The sequence below is a fragment of the Sceloporus occidentalis genome, unplaced genomic scaffold (genome assembly GCF_023333645.1).
Source record: "Sceloporus occidentalis isolate IW3139 unplaced genomic scaffold, rSceOcc1.0.p SCAF_5, whole genome shotgun sequence".
Lineage (NCBI taxonomy): Eukaryota > Metazoa > Chordata > Lepidosauria > Squamata > Phrynosomatidae > Sceloporus > Sceloporus occidentalis.
The window spans coordinates 117,614,601-117,630,756 of record NW_028316985.1 but is presented as its reverse complement, the minus strand read 5'-3'; the positions used below and the strand labels follow the sequence as shown (position 1 = coordinate 117,630,756).

At 38.1% G+C, this 16,156-nt stretch overlaps 1 protein-coding gene across 3 annotated transcripts; it reads left to right on the top strand.

Annotated features, from left to right (window-relative positions):
- Window positions 1-2,435: 2,435 nt before the first annotated feature.
- OCIAD2 (OCIA domain containing 2) lies at window positions 2,436-14,896 on the top strand. Of its 3 annotated transcripts, none has more exons than XM_089525219.1 (9): window positions 2,518-2,593; window positions 3,016-3,096; window positions 5,328-5,429; window positions 6,730-6,820; window positions 8,630-8,683; window positions 10,806-10,853; window positions 11,991-12,096; window positions 13,619-13,705; window positions 14,800-14,896. In XM_089525219.1, the coding sequence occupies exons 2-8, from the start codon at window positions 3,079-3,081 to the stop codon at window positions 13,698-13,700; spliced, it is 501 nt and encodes a 166-aa protein (XP_089381345.1). In that variant the 5' UTR covers window positions 2,518-2,593; window positions 3,016-3,078; the 3' UTR covers window positions 13,701-13,705; window positions 14,800-14,896. The 3 variants fall into 3 exon arrangements, with proteins under 3 accessions (XP_089381344.1, XP_089381345.1, XP_089381346.1); XM_089525220.1 differs by having other exon boundaries at window positions 2,557-2,593; window positions 3,036-3,096; XM_089525218.1 differs by lacking the exon at window positions 3,016-3,096 and having other exon boundaries at window positions 2,436-2,593.
- The last annotated feature ends 1,260 nt before the right edge of the window (window positions 14,897-16,156 follow it).

The following is a 16,156-nucleotide window of genomic DNA, read 5'->3' as shown; positions in this document are numbered from 1 at the left end:
GCCACCATACTTCACTATTGGCTGTGGTGGCTGGATTTATGAGATGTGCAGTCCAAAAATATCTAGGGAACCATATATTGCTTATCCCTGCTGTAGAAGATATGCCTGTTACAAGAACTAAGGATCCTCCAGCAAAAGAATACAATCTATGGAGTCTATCACATGGAGGGCAAATTGGTAAAATCCTGTGCAGAAACGGGATGTTAAAATCCCAGTGTTGTTTTCAGATGTGTTGGCATGAAAGAGAAATAACGCAGAAATAATACAAATGGAAAGCTCCTTTGTACTTTCCGAATTTAGCGAAAGTAAAAAGGATCTGGTTTTGGTGACTTTGCGTTTGGGTTATTTCCGTGTTATTTGTCTTTCACGCAAATGTTGTCTGAAAAAAATCCCACAAATGCGGGGTTTTTAAACTTTCTGTTTGGGTTAACCCTGAATGTCGTCTGAAAAACAACCCACAAATGTATTTCAGTTTTCAGTTTAAATTTAGTTTCTGCACAGGATTCATCCCGGGTGATAAACTCCTGTGAATGTATTTGAAACAGCTAAAGTGTGTCTCTTTGAACATAAAACCAAGATACTTTTTACACTTTCTAAAGAGGAAGTTCTGCTGAAAACATGACTCTTTTCTGGGTAAGTATACATCAGATGTACACTGCATAGTTACAGGAAGGACAAAAACCTTTCCCCCTTTTTTTTTCAGGTGTTGCTTCAAGGAGTGGAGCACAGAGGCAACTGCACTAGCTGCTTTCTTAGTTTATTTGCACTTTAGAATGAATGAAAGAGAAATCAGGCCAAAGGCAAAAAGAAATGAAGGTGTGGCATTGCTTCCAGAATGTTTGCTTTAGTTAATTAAGAATAGAAGCCCTTTTCTCCTGAGTATGAATAATTTCCTTTACCTGTTCCTTTCACCTTTTTAATTTTGCTTCTTAGGCTTATTGTAAGAACAGGCTTTATGTTCCAAAAGCAAACAAACAAAAACCCAGGATGAAGCAAGCAATCCTCACCGTGAGCTTAAAGTCATGTCTACACAATTTCTGCATTCTGGACCACATTTACAAGGGAGCAAGACTCATGCTTTGAGGATTGGATTATGACTCTGGGGACCAGGGTTCGAAGCCCTGCTCAGCCATTGAAATCCACTGGGTGACCTTCAGCAAGTCACTCTCTCTCTCTCAGCTTCAGAGGAAGGTAATGGCAAACCTCCCTCCCTCTGAACAAATATTGCCAAGAAAACCTTGTGATAGGTTTACCTTCTGGTCATTGTAAGTTGGAAACATCTTAAAGGCACATGACAACATCAAGTCCCAATAAATTCAGAGGGATTTATTTATGTCTAGACAAGTGTGGTGCAGTGGTTTGAGAGCTGGGCTATGACCCTGGAGACCAGGGTTCGATTCTGAATGGCAAGCCTCCCTCTGAATAAATCTTGCCAAGAAACCCCCATGATAGGTTCACCTAGAGTCACCATAAGTCAGAAACATCTCAAAGGCACACAACAACAAGACAAGACTATGGGATTCCTCTGAGAGAAACATAATGCTATTGCACTTTTACTGTTCTGGCTGCCTCCTGTTGCATTCTGAGGCTTGTAGTTCAGTGAGGCCTAAGAGCTCTCTGGCTGAATGTTCTAAATGCCTCTTCTTAAACTACAAATCCCAGAATACAACAGGGGGCAGCCAGAGCAGTTAAAGTGTAATAGCAGCACTATAATCATGTAGTGTGGTATTATACTGAGAGAGCGTGACTAGCCCAGTGCTCCCCAAACTGCTCTTTAAGGGATTTTTTACTTCAGCTCCCAGAATCCCAGGCTATTGGCCAACATGGCTGAGGCTTCTGGGAGCTGTAGTCCAATATTTCTTAAAGGGCACAGTTTGAAGACCACTCTAGTGTATATGGAGGCTATATAGAGCAGTAGTCCTCAAACTGTGCTCTTTCAGGGATTTTGGACTTCAGCTCCCAGAATCCCAGGCTATTGGCCAACATGGCTGAGGCTTCTGGGAGCTGTAAAGGGCACCGTCTGGGGACCACTAAACTCGCCCAGTGGGCCCTAGCACCTCCCTAGGCTACAAATCCCAGGATTCCATAGGATTCAGCCATGGCTGTTCAGAGGGAAATAACAGCACAACTAAAAGAGAGAAAAATGTGTGTGTGGTTGTACTTGTGAAACATGCTTTTGAAAACCACAACTCTGGGTGTGACAAACCTTTCCTCAGCTGACCCCCGAGGCCTATTCTTCTCCATGGAGGGATTTCAAAGCCACCCTGAGCCTGGATTTACATTTCTATATGAGTGTTTTGAAAGGCTTTTGTTTGGTCACACCCTCCATATTGTCCTCCTTGAGTACTGAGGACCAGGGCCTCTGGGCACCACCCTGGGCCTAGTACAAACACAGCCCCCGCCCTCCTGTCACCCAGAACAAACAGACTGGAGGAGGCCAGCAAGGGCGAAAGGCCCCGCCTCCATGGAGGCCATCTTATGTAACCAGAGAGAGGGGCCTGGTGGTTCCTCTGTCAGCTCAACTAACGGGAGAGAGAGAGAGGTCTCTTTTCCTCAAGGCCTAAGGGAAGGAAGGAGCACAGAAAGGGCGAGGGTGAGATACTGCTTGGCTCTGACACAGAGAAATGATGCGGTTTGAGAGCGCTTTAGCTGCCATGGCTCGAGGAGCCCGTGGAATTCTGGTGCTTCGCTCTGGTGCCACAACCAACTACCATTCCCAGAATTCCACCGCCTCGAGCCATGGCAGCTAAAGCGCTCTCAAACCGCATCATTTCTCCACTTTGAACATTCTTGTGTGCCTCCAAGTCTATCATGGGAGTTTTCTTGGCAAGGTTTGCTCAGAGAGAGGGGTGGCCATTGCCTTCCCCTGAGGCTGAGAGAGTGTGACTCGCCCCAAAGTGGGATGTAAGCCCCATTTGACTCTCCTCCACCAAATGCATCTGAGGAACTAGGCTCAAGTCTAGGAAAGCTCAAGCTACCAACTTCCATCTTTCTGTTGTTGTTATTATCTTTCAGTTATTATGATTATTAATTAGTTTCAGAGGTGCTGCAAGATCCCTTTGTGTGTCTTTTAATTCAATGGCACTTGCTCCCCAGGTAAGTTGTTGTTGTTGTTGTTGTTGTGATTAAGTTTCAAAGGTGCTGCAAGATCCCTTTGTGTACTTTTTTAGTTCAATGGCACTTACTTTCCTGGTAAGTTGTTATTATTATTATTATTATTATTAAGTTTCAAAGGTTCTGCAAGATCCCTTTACACACCTTTTAGTTCAATGGCACTTACTCCTCAGGTAAATAATAATAATAATAATAATAATAATAATAATAATAAAGTTTCAAAGGTGCTACAAGATCCCTTTGCATACCTTTTAGTCCAATGACACTAATTCCTCAGGTAAGTTATCATCATCATCATCATCATCATTCTTATTATTAAGCTACAAAAGTGCTGCAAGATCCCCTTGCATACCTTTTAGTTCAGTGGCACTTACTCCTTGGGTAAATTATTTATTATTAAGTTTCAAAGGTGCTGCAAAATCCCTTTACATACTTTTTTAGTTCAGTGGCACTTACTCAGGTAAATGATTATTAAGTTTCAAAAGTGCTGCAAGATCCGTTTGCGTACCTTTTAGTTCAGTGGCACTTACACAAAGTGTGGATTGTAGCCTTGTTTTACATAAGTTGCAACTCAAAGGCTAAATCATATGGGTGTATGTTAATGTTCTTTTTAAAAAGTTAACAATGGTCCACAGTGTTAGATGCAGTGTTAGAATGTTTTAACTCTATCTCAAATTATGTTTTTTTATATTGATGAGCCAGTGTGGTATAGTGATTTGAGTTTTGGACTATGATTCTGCAAAACCGGGTTTGAATCCCTATTTGACCATGGAAACCCATGGAAACCCATTGGGTGGCCTTAGTCAAGTTACACTTTGTCAGCCTCAGATAAAAGCACTGGCAACCCCCCCCCCTTCTGAACAAATCCTGCCCCCTCCCCCCAGAAAAAAAACCTGTGAAACCCGTCACCTTAGTGTGGTCATACATTGGAAACAACTTGAAGGCACACACTAACTCCTACAACTATTCTTATTTTACCGTATATACTCAACTATAAGTCGACCTCATGTATAAGTCAAGGGCGGGTTTTGGGACCAAAATTATGGATTTTGCTATGACCCATGGATAAGTCGAGGGTAAAACTTAGGGGCATATAGCAAAGGATTTAAAAGATGAAGCAAAGTAAAACAACGTCAGAGAACTTACAGAATTCCAGCAGACACAACTCTTTGTGCTTACTCTTATGGCTGGATAGATGAGAGAACAGAGGTGGTCAGTGTTTCCAGGACAGATTGTCATCAGGGGATAGTTCCTTCTTTTAAATAAGAATTAAGATACAGTACTTAACACTGACCCGTGGATAAGTCGACTCAGGTTTTTTGGGTCAGTTTTCTGACCTAAATTTCTAGACTTATACATGAGTATATACAGTAAAATCTGTTGTAAAAGAGTTGATAATAGTGATTTCATTACTACTTGTTTCATTACTGCATTATAGATTGTTGCTTTATCTTTGTTATATAAAACCTGAAGCTGAATTATTGTACAGTTGTGTTCAAGATGGCTTTCAGAACCATAAAATCTGACCATGTCCAATGGAACTACTACAGTAAAGGCAAAACAGTCAAAGTCCATTGGGTATCAGTTCTTGCGTGATTGCCTTGGTGGAGAGACCATAGGTCAGTGGTAGCACATGCAAGCAGGTTGTCCTAGATTTAATACCTTGTAAGTTTTTAAAATCTTTCTTTTAATTTGATTCTATAAATAGTTGGTCTTTTATGTTTTAACTGAGTTCTTCTGCTGTCTAATATTATTCTGAATACTTTACATTCCATCTTTGTCAGGAAGGTGACATTTTATTCTTTTATTGTATGATTTGTTTTAATGCTGTAATCAATTACTTCTACTAATTTAAATCTATTTTAAATCTTTTTTAATGCTCACGTTTTGTATGATTTTAATTGTATTGTTCTTTTAAATTGTGTGCCTTTTTGAATCCCCAGTTTTGCGATATAAATACATATAATAATAATCATCATATCCAACAAACAAATAATTTTGTTTCCAATTAAAAATAGATTTCGAACAAACAAAATGGCAACTCATTCAACTTGGAAAGCTGCTACTCATTAGAGTAGGGAATAGGCTGTACTGAGTTGGATTCACCAGTGATCTCTTATGATATAAAGGCAGTTTAATATGTTAATATGGCTAAAAAAGAAGACATTATTTCAAACTATATATTGAATTCTTATAACTGTCTTCTCTTTTAGGGCACTCATATTTTACTTGGTCCAAGCAACATTAAAATAGTCATGGCTTCTGTTCCAGATAATGCAAACGTTCAGGCTTCTCCAGTGGAACAAAAAAGCAAGGTTTGTAGCGCTTTGGCTTGGGGGAAGCTTGCTTTTTATAGTGTAGAAACTGGTCAAAGGATTTACAGAATTCGTAGAATCTGTCCAGCACTTGTTTTGGCAGTCCAGGTACTCTTGTCCTTTTGCCTACTGAACGATTTTTCTCTAACTGTGTCCCAAGCAAAATAATATGCATTTTCTATGTGTGTGGTCTTTTCTATGCATAAATATGTTTTGTAATGTTCTCCCTTCTCTTTTGTCATCATCCATCATTGTCACTTCTTCCTTTCTCTCTTAGATGCCAGCAGTACTGTTTAGGTAATTTATATACACTTGCTCCTTTTCTCTCTTTTTTTCAAAATCAAAAATATATATTTTGGTGATACCTTTATTTGGCCAACTAGAAAGCACAAAATTGTGCTAGCTTTCGAAGCACAGTGGCTTCTTTAGCAGGTGGAGATGGTAAAAAAAATTAGGTGAGGAAAGCAAGATGACAAAGTTGGAGTCATAGCTCTACTTCTTACTTGTTTGAAAAGTTACAGAAAGAGAGAGAGAGTATGGATACACTCCCGCCTCCCAAAAATAACAAAAGCAATATATGAAGATAATAAAATTTCCTTTATCCATGTTGCAGCTGTAAAGTCTCTTCCTTTGTGATCTGAATCTGTGCCTGTCCTTTATGAAACCATAGATCCTTATATTACCAAAGTTTACTTTATTTGACAGTGGGTGGATATTTTGGAGACAACTAAACAGATATAAGATTATCTTCTTAGCACCTATATTGTCATTGAGTACAGTAAAGCTTTCTTATCTTATTTGGTTACCCCTTTGAGACCGAAGCAGGCTGAAAGCAAGTCAGTTCAACAAGAAAAAAGTTACAGATAGCAAGAAGGCTAGGTGCACTTCCTGTCATATAATATAAGATGAGAATTAATGATCAAGCAGTGAAATGTACATGTTGTCTAAGGACTTTATCACACCAGCATGTTGTCCTGCCACAATCGCACTAGTTTAAGAATGGAAGCATACTGTTTGCTAGAGAGAACACTTCTTTAGGCATTTGTAGGTCCTCCAGTGCAATTCTATATTCCACATATGCTAATAATAGAGTTGCATTGGAGGACCTAGAGATTCTTAGAGAGATGTTCTCTCAAATTTAAAAAAATAATAGTTTTTTATTTGTGGTTTTTCCATTTTCAAGGGGGGCCTGTGCTCCTAGCCACAGAAATATGGAGGGCATATAAGACAAAAGAGCATTAGAGTACTCTGTTTATAATTCAGCATTTTGTTACAATTTATCTGTGTTGTTTACTCTCAGAGTTCATGGCCTTGTCCCATTACAAATATTCATCCAGAAGAGCTTGCAAAGATTCGTCAACAATGTAAAGAAGAAAGCTTCTGGTACAGAGGTACATTGTTCTATTTTTAATCAGGATGAGCAGACCGCCTCCTTTTCCAGGACATGCCTTACATTTCAGCCTTTTGTCCAGGAAGAATTCCAAAATGTCCTCCATTTTGAACATGGCTAAGAAGCATGAATTTATATTTATATTACTGTTTTAGTTTTTATTTTGTAATGTCCTACATTTTTGAAAATCAACTCATTTGAAATGTGGTATTGGAGTAGAGTTCTACAGATACCATGGATAGCCAAAAAAAAATATGAAAGCAAATCATACCCGAACTCTGCCTAAAAGCCAAGATAACTAAGCTGAGACTGTCATACTTTGGACATACCATGGGAAAACTTGACTCATTAGAAAAAACAATGATGTCTGGTAAAGTAGAAGGCAGCAGGGAAGGAGGAAGACTGCAGTACATGTGGATAGTTTCAGTCAAGGAAGCCACAGCCCTGAGTTTGCAAGACTTGGGTAGGGGTGCTGATGACAGGGTGACTTGAAGATCTCTCATTTATAGGGTTGCCATAAGTCAAAGTCAACTTGGTGGCAGTTAAGAAAAAAAAATTTTCATTGCATAAAGCAGTAGTTTTCTTCTGCTCAAACAGATCAAAACCCATACACACACACACACACACACACACACACACACACACACACGGCAACCCAGTGAAGGGTTCCCCCTCCCTTTCACTTATAGGTTCAAATGACTAGTGGCAAGAGGAGTTAATTCTTCCAAGCACAGGAATCTACTGTTTTATCATCACTAACCCTCAAGAACATTGTTCTCAACCTTCAGTTTTCCAGATGTTTGGGACTTTAGCTCCCAGAAGCCCAACCAGCATGCTCTCAGTTTTCAGGGATTCTGGGAGTTGATGACTAAAATATCTGGAGAACCAAAGATTAAGAACAACTGTTCTAGAAGCTGTGTAAACATTACAAGGAGACTTAGAAGGGAAATAGGGAAACAGATGGAAACATTTTCATAGGGTGCGGGAGTGGGCACCACCTTGATTGTCACAATCCACATAACAACTAAATGTATCATTAAAAAAACACCTCACCTTTGCAGTAAAAACATTTTCAGAAAAATGGAAAATAGCATCATGTAATTGACAAAATATCATTCAGATCTTTTACATAAAAATAGGTTAATAGTATAAAATCAGTCCAAAATCCTCTGTTTCACCATAATCTCATATTACATCCAAATCAGAGTTGTTGTGGTAAGCAAGGACATTGAAGTGTACCAAGACAAAAGGCTGGAACCATGTTATGGGTTGTAAAATTTACCACAATTTTAATGTAAATATTGTAATTATAAATCATATAGTTATACAAGTTGTGTATGACATTAAGGAGGAGGGTCCATGCGGCCCAATGGGTCAGGACCAGCTAATGGTCTATATGGGAGTGGAAAGCTGTGTGGGTCAGTTAAACTTTAATGCTGGGCATTAGCCGATCAATGTATCATGTCCAAAAATTAGAATGGGATGTGGTCACCTATATCAACCCTGACTGTAGGGACCCCCTTTCTTTTTTCTGTCTACCCCAGTGGTGATCTCCTACCCACTTTAACTTCTGCCCATTGTCCCCTCCACCATTTCATTTCATATCTGCCAGTTATGGTAAGCAAATACATTTAATTACTTTTATAACACTGTTTAACACTGCTGGTGGGCAGGAGGAGGAGTTGGCTGTGATCGCTGGAATAGCGGTATAGAAATAAAATTTTATTATTATTATTATTATTATTATTATTATTATAATGTTGGTAAAAGCTATAATTATAGGCTATAATTGATCTATTATTATTTGCAGCTCTTCCTCTATCTCTGGGAAGTATGCTTGTTGTTCAAGGACTAGTTGCCCAAGGTAAATCCTTTTTTCCTCATTTTTTAAAAATAAAAAAGGTGAACACAAAACTTTGTAGAAACATCATTTATCAACTGCTGTGCCGTAATGAATCGGGTGAGGAGCTCAATCTGAATGAAGCTTAAACTCTAGGGTTCAAATCTTGTATTTAGTGCCAACCAGAATATACTTGTTTTGCTAACTTTTATTAATTTAGTGTGTCTATACTAGTTGTGACTAACCATTGAACTTGGGTTTTAAAATCTGGAGAATTGAAGAACAGAACATATGAAATCCATGGCTCATTTCATAAACTATGCAGCAGTGAACTCAAATTTGCCACTTTCTGTTCCTTTCTAAAGACTGTACAATCTAATTTGAGCCTCCAATTAGCATATTTTACTTGTATGACATAAGAGTTTTGACAGATACACACTTTTCACTTTCAGGTGTACACATAAAGTACACCTAAAAAGTAAGATGTGACCTATTCTCCATTTTGCAAAGACAGCAAAATAGGCCTCTGTTGTGCATGATGGTATGGCTAAATCTGAAAGTGTAGCCCTACACACTTTTTAATCTAGACATATTCTATCAGCATCTGAAGAGGGTTAATCTGGAAGAAAGTATACCCTAGTGCAGTATTTTTTTAAACTACATTTGTTCTATCGATATTTGAAGAGAGGAGCATAGTAGCTATGCCCCCATTCTCCACAATTCTGTTTTTTTTCCATATGTGGTCAGTCCAAATAAATAGAAAAAGTTCCCTTAGATGTGGATGCTCTATGCATGATTAGAAACTGAAAATGTCAGGGCCTCCAGTTGCATGGAGAGGATCTACATATAAAGTAAACTATGCTTTGATTTCTCACTCTTTACATGAGGAAAGCAGTGGAATAGGAGCAGAGATAGTCTGGTCCCTTTTTTGCATTTTGGTTGAACATGATGAGATAACAACTCTATAGACCTTTCATTACTGAAAAATAAGAACATTTAACAAAATACAAGTACCCTTACATATTTTCTCACCATTCTTCTAGATATGTCTGTAGCAGTGGCATCACTGGGGTTGGCATCACCCAGTGTGGTGTAACTTATGGTGTCACCCCCTACATTGACCTCCTTCCATACCACGCCATACAAATCTTTAGTAAAATTTTTGTAGTAATTGTACTCATAAACCACAATTCCCATATATCACTGAATGTAATAGTAATGGTTGTGACATAAAATACTAGGAAAATTAAAATTATACATTTAAATCACAATATCACACACACAGCCTAAAGGTATTTTACATGTATATAGCTGCATGTGGTTAAAGTGATAATTTAGTAAGATGTGATGTTTTAAAATTATTTTAAAAATTATTTTAAAAATTATTTTTAAATTATTTTTTAAAATTAAACTTGGGGCTTCTCCTTTCTCCTTCCACTGAGCCTTGCCCACTCACACCATCTCTTCAGCATTTGAAAGGGACACAAGCAAACACCACACCCTGATTCTGATAAAAGACAGATGTCTGGGAACACTTGTATCATCCCCCTCCCTTAGAGTATCACCTGGTATTGCCTACCCACCCCTAGTGATGTCCTTAGGGCATCCTGCACATGTATCCCATCACACACTCCAGGATCCCATTATCACCACTACCATGTTTTTTCAGATTTTTTTTTAAACTGGGAGGCCAGAATGTTGCAAAACCATATCATGTCTTTGAGCACTATGTTTTTATTCTGGTAACACCTCTGGGCCTTGCATCCATTAATTTTTCTGATTTGTTTCCATTATTTTTTTTAATTGAAAGAGGTAAAGATAGAGGTAGTTCTTCTTATTGGAAGTTATTAGTACTTTTACGTACTGGATTAAAAGACTGTGGTTGTGCAGTAGAAAGATAAGGATTCTTCTACACAATAACTTTTCGATTCAAGAAGGAAGCCCTTTGAGTAAATAGAATTATTTCACATAGGTAAAGAAGGCATTGCTATCCTATGTTGAGCAACATACTTATAACTGAGAATTATAGTAAAATTGCTTTGTACACTCAAGGATCCAGTCCCTCTCTGTGAGGGAATGCACAAGCTTGCTGCATGATTAACTGATGGAATACATGGCATTTTCTGATAACTGCATCTTATTCTAGGTGTTTTCAAACCAAATCCTAAACTTGGACCCCTTCCTAAAATGGCACGTAAGTCCAAAGCCTACTTCTAAAGTTAAGGCAGAAAAGATTATCACTGTTGAAGCTTCAGGTGGTGTAGATTAGTATTACTGGAATGCTGCCATATTTGCATGCTCACTCTGGGCATATATAACAATTCTGTCTTCCTGGATTGTCTTTTTTTTCAGTATTTGAAAGAGTTTTGTAATCCTTGTGGTTGAAGAGAGGACTTTCAAATCATATTGCTACTGTATTCAAGGAATCTATGTCTTGGTCAGTGGCTGACTTTCTGCAGCCCATGCTTCCTTTCATCTTATGTTTATTTCATTTTGATGTTAGTCAGTTTATTGCCTAAAATATATATGATCTTGGTTTTTATGAGTCTTCCATAGAGCTGTAATTCGAGGGGGGGGGGGTGTTTTTAGAGTTACAACATGGGCAAAGATTAAAAGCACAATCCATCTGACCCACGCATCCCTGGTTGCAGTTAGGAATAACTAAATCTGCACTGCTCACTCATCCCTAAAGTCTTTAACACACAAGCCCCTTGCCCTGCATGCACACACACAAAAACACATTTCCCATACACATAAAGACAGTGAAAGGAAAATATTCACAAGACATGATATGAGGCCGGATATCACTGCAGCACAATTACAGCTTCCTGTATTTATTTGTTTTTTTTTTTTTAATAGAAAAGAAGGTGTATGAAAGAGAACATACACAAAGTTCATCAGCTACAGACAGTTATGGGAAAGGGGAGGGTCAGGGCTACCTTCAGCACCAGAATAATTGAAGAACCACTTCTTTTTTGACTGGCAATAATCTGTTAATGACCTGCTATCCTGCTACTGTTTAGCTACTATTTGTGATGTGAATGTCTCATTCCAGTTCATGGCACTACTGCACGCAGGGAACAGTGAATTGTAGAGATTATCCAGTACTATCTAACTCCTCACCTCCAAATCATAGAGAGAAATGTGATTATAACAAACTAGCAGATATGCTTGGGTTTTCATCTTTACGAGTTAGTGTTGGGTTTTTTTTTTCTTAGTTTTTTTAAAATCTCCTTGGGAAATGTTCTTTGAAGTTTAAACTACCGGTTTATATCTTATACAATATTTTATATATGTAAGAGAATCATGCTTCGCTTTTTCTCCCTGGCAGTTGCTGGTGCCCTGGGTTTTGCTGTTGGGACAATGTCGTATATAAGAACATGCCAGAAGAAGTTTGAACATGCTGGCGTACAATTTTTTGGCCCAGGAAAAAAATGGTTTGGAATATAACATTTTGCTTTCTTAAAGTAATACACTGAGTGCAAGTTAAGCTTCCTTTCTTTTTCTTGTTCTTTCAGTAATAGGATCCAGATAGTCTGGAGAGGAACTTGGTTATAAACATAACCATTCCACTACTTTTGTCATGGGGTTTGGTGGGGCTAGTCAGCTGTCACTCTCAATCAAAAGTGGGAATCATATGACCATCCAGTTAATGTTGGACTACAGTTCTCAGTGTTCTTCACCACTGTCTATGTTGGCTAGGGATACTGGGAGGGAGAAGTTCCCATCCCTGCATTAAATAATGGTTTGCTATCATTAGTGTAGATGGGCCATGGGTCACACATTCCCTTTTCTTTGCACATGGAACAATTAAGCTTCCATACTTGGTTCAGCAATAAATTATGCACTGCTTTGTTTGAATTTACAAAACTATATTTCAGACAAACCACCATTTAATCCTGTTATGCAGGCAGTTTCATTCATCAGCCCACAAAAAGGATTCTGTGGGTTGCTCCTGCTTGTACTTCGCATTGTAAACCATGTTTTATCATAATCTGTGAAAGCAGCTATAGTTTCTTTTCCAGAACCTCTCCCCCTGAAAAGACTTTGAATGTTAAGTGAAACATTTTGTGAATATTAAGTGAAATATTTCCATGTGGGCGATGAGGAAGAGGGGGATGATTATCAATAAACAATAAGTAGGACATGTTTGTGCATGGATAGTTTTGTGCCTGAAGTGGGAGATGATAATTGGGGATCCTGTGAGGTAATCCTCCTGTGCAGAAAAACATTTTGGGAAGACAATGAGTAGGATCCCTAAATCTCTGCTTGGGCATCTACATTCTCAGTACAGTTGGTCATCTGTATCCACAAATTTCACCATCCACAGCTAGAAAATATTCCAAAACAATAGTAGTAATAATTATTCCAAAAAGCAAATCTCATTTTGCCATTTTATATAAAGGATACTATTTTATTATGCCATCGTACAGTGGGACTTGAGCAACCAGAGATTTTGGTATCCAAGGGGGGTCCTGAAAACAACCCTCATCAAATACTAAATACTGTGTGAACCTATGGGGGTTGATTTTCACAGAGAGGATAGGGGAAATTACTAGAAAGTATGAGCATGTAGATGGCTGTATGGGAACGGAGTCAGCAAAAAATTGCTGTTACCCCCTTGAGAGCCTAGACTGGATAAAAGGTCTTTCTGTTTATAGAAAGGCACTTAGGCCCTAACATGGTGCAACTATTTGCACTATAGCAGAACTGTGATTACCCAGATATGTAAAATCAATGTATAACTTGGGCCTTCCACTGTAGTAGGATCATGTTTGGTGTGAAAGGCTCAGCTCTTTGATCTTTTCACTTCCAGTGCAATGGGACCATGTACAAGGTCTCTACTGTATTCATGTGAGAATATCTGGATTGAAGCGCTTGCATGTCAGATTCACTTCTCTGGAAAAATTCTTGATGCAATATTGACTGTTATTTCTAAATTCTTTCCAATGTTTTTAGGCATTGCCATCACATGTGTGAGGAATGTAAAGCTAAGTCTAAAGCAAGCCAACTGGAACAAACACAGCCTTCCGTTTCTTAAAACCGGTATGTATCTATGAAATTTCAAGTTTTAATTATCACTGCTTCTTTTCAGCTCTCAATATCTTGTAATTACCAACTGTAGAACAAGAACTGCACACTTGCATTGGCAAACAGTTATTCTCTTCAACTGTGCAGTAAAGTGATGCAAAGTAATCAAGTGTTTTTAAAACAAGCAATTCCATGTGATAGTTCAATACTACTGCATTAAATTTGGCCTCAAAGATGCCCTCAAATGGTAACAGTTTAAGTAAACATCCACTTTGTGTATGTTGGCATCTGATGGGGAATTGGCCAGAAATTTTATTGTTTCCTTTCCCAGCCTGGGAATATATGTCTTTACTTTATTGTTTCTTCCCCTTCCTGCACTGCTTTCCTATTTCTATTCTGACATGCTTCAGAGGTAGGACAGAGAATGTTTCAGACTGGCTATTGTGTATTATATTATTATTTAACAATAATATGCAGTAGAGGGCAAAGCCTTGCTTGTCTTTCAAGTATTCCCACAAGCGTAAGACTTCAGGGTTTGTTTGTTTTTTACATTGCTTTTGAGACAAATGTGAACTGATGCTAAATGAATGATGAAGTGATCACAGTATTTGTAATATCTATCTTAGAGTCTACATTTACAGTCTACACCTGACCCCTTTTATAAATTTCCTTTCAAGTAGATTTCAATGGTGGTTCTTCAGTAACATTTAAAGCTGTTCTAACTTAGTGCATGAATATTACCTTATCTTCATACTGTGGAACATGCCATGTTTAAAATGTGTGTTGTATTAACATGCCTTACAAACCCTTCAGTCAAGTATTTGGTTCTGAAAATTGGGAGAATTCCAGGATAGATATGCTCATGTTTACATTTTCTTCTATAGCACACTTTTGAAATATTTCTCTAATGAACATAAGATTACTGTATTTTAGCAATTAAGACTTCAAACACTTCTGCCTGACCAAAAACAAACAAACCGGACACCCCCCCCCCCACACCTATGAATTATTGCATCAATATGAAAAGGGTGGCTTAGTTCTTTTTTTAATTGTGACATCCATATGGATTGAAGGTATCTTAAAGATGTTATATTACTCTTCTGTTACAGATAACATGGAAGAGATCGTTTTGTCATGGTACCTATTCTTGAATATGGCCTCATTATTTTGTAAAATCTGTCTTTTTCAAAATGTTTATTGCAACTTTTAAATAAAATTAGGAGGATGTTTTTGTCACTTTTCTTTTAATAGATGCAAGCTTTTAATAGGATCGCTATTATTTTAGAGTGTTACTCTGGTTTTACACTTGGACCCTAAAATTGCAGTCAAGAAAATTTGTCAGCTGAAGAATCAAGTTACACAACAAATGGTGGAAGCAAGTCATTCCACTGAACAACTCAGTAAATAATTAATGGTAAAAAAATCTTTAGTTTATAACTGCTAATCAAGGTCAGTATCCAATGACTGTCCAGTTTGTATTATTTGAACTCCCCCACTCAGCTCTCTGTAGCACCAAAATTCTCCTCTGTGGGATTTCCCAGTCCTTTTCAGCAGGTTTTTAAGGCACATGGGTATGGGGGCTGCGTGAATTGGAGAGCTTACACATCCTGGCAAAGGGAAAATGTTTTTGATATTAATGTACATAGCTTCTTTGTAAAATAAAGCTAGTAGGAAAAACTTGTGCAACTTATTGAATTACACACTGACTGGAAGTATAGTCATTCATATGTTCATATAATAGATCATGATAGATGCATAGGAATTACTACTGCATTTGTAAAAATCTGGAGCAACTGAGTGTTTTATGTATAATAAAAGGAACTACAATATTATGATCTGATACAACATACTACTGTATTAAAAAAATACCAACTTGTTAAATACAGTGCAGCATCAGAATCCATGGGACCTAAAATAAAAAATTATATCCATTTGGGTGCCCAAGTGGTGTTTTGCTTCTACTTTACCCATACAGCATTTATAATGGCTTGGTTTTCAAGTAGAAAAACTCATTTGAATATCTACAGAATGCATAAGCACTACATTGTTCATAATTACTGATATTCCCATAATTTCAGATTCAAAACACTGGCAGCTTTCCCAGTAATAAGTATTTGTGTCAAGCTTTTCATTTTTGTGCTGTAGCTTTATAGAATGAAGCCAAAGAGCTAACTTTCAGCATAATTTCATATGAAAAGTTCACTTGGAAGAGTGAAACCAGCAGCATAAGTCTCCTAGACCTCAAGAGTGGACATTTTCCATCATTGCCACCCTAGAGCCAACAGCTGCAGATGATTCAGTGCTCAGAGTGAGAAGACACTGTGACATGAGAAGCCAGGCAAACCTGGATAGAACCAGTCAATCACAGCCCAGGGAATAATGGAGATGGGTGCTTCCATGTTCCTGCCTTTCATGATTCCTCCAACTGAGTGAACCAACCCACATTTAGGAGGTTCCTCTCCACTT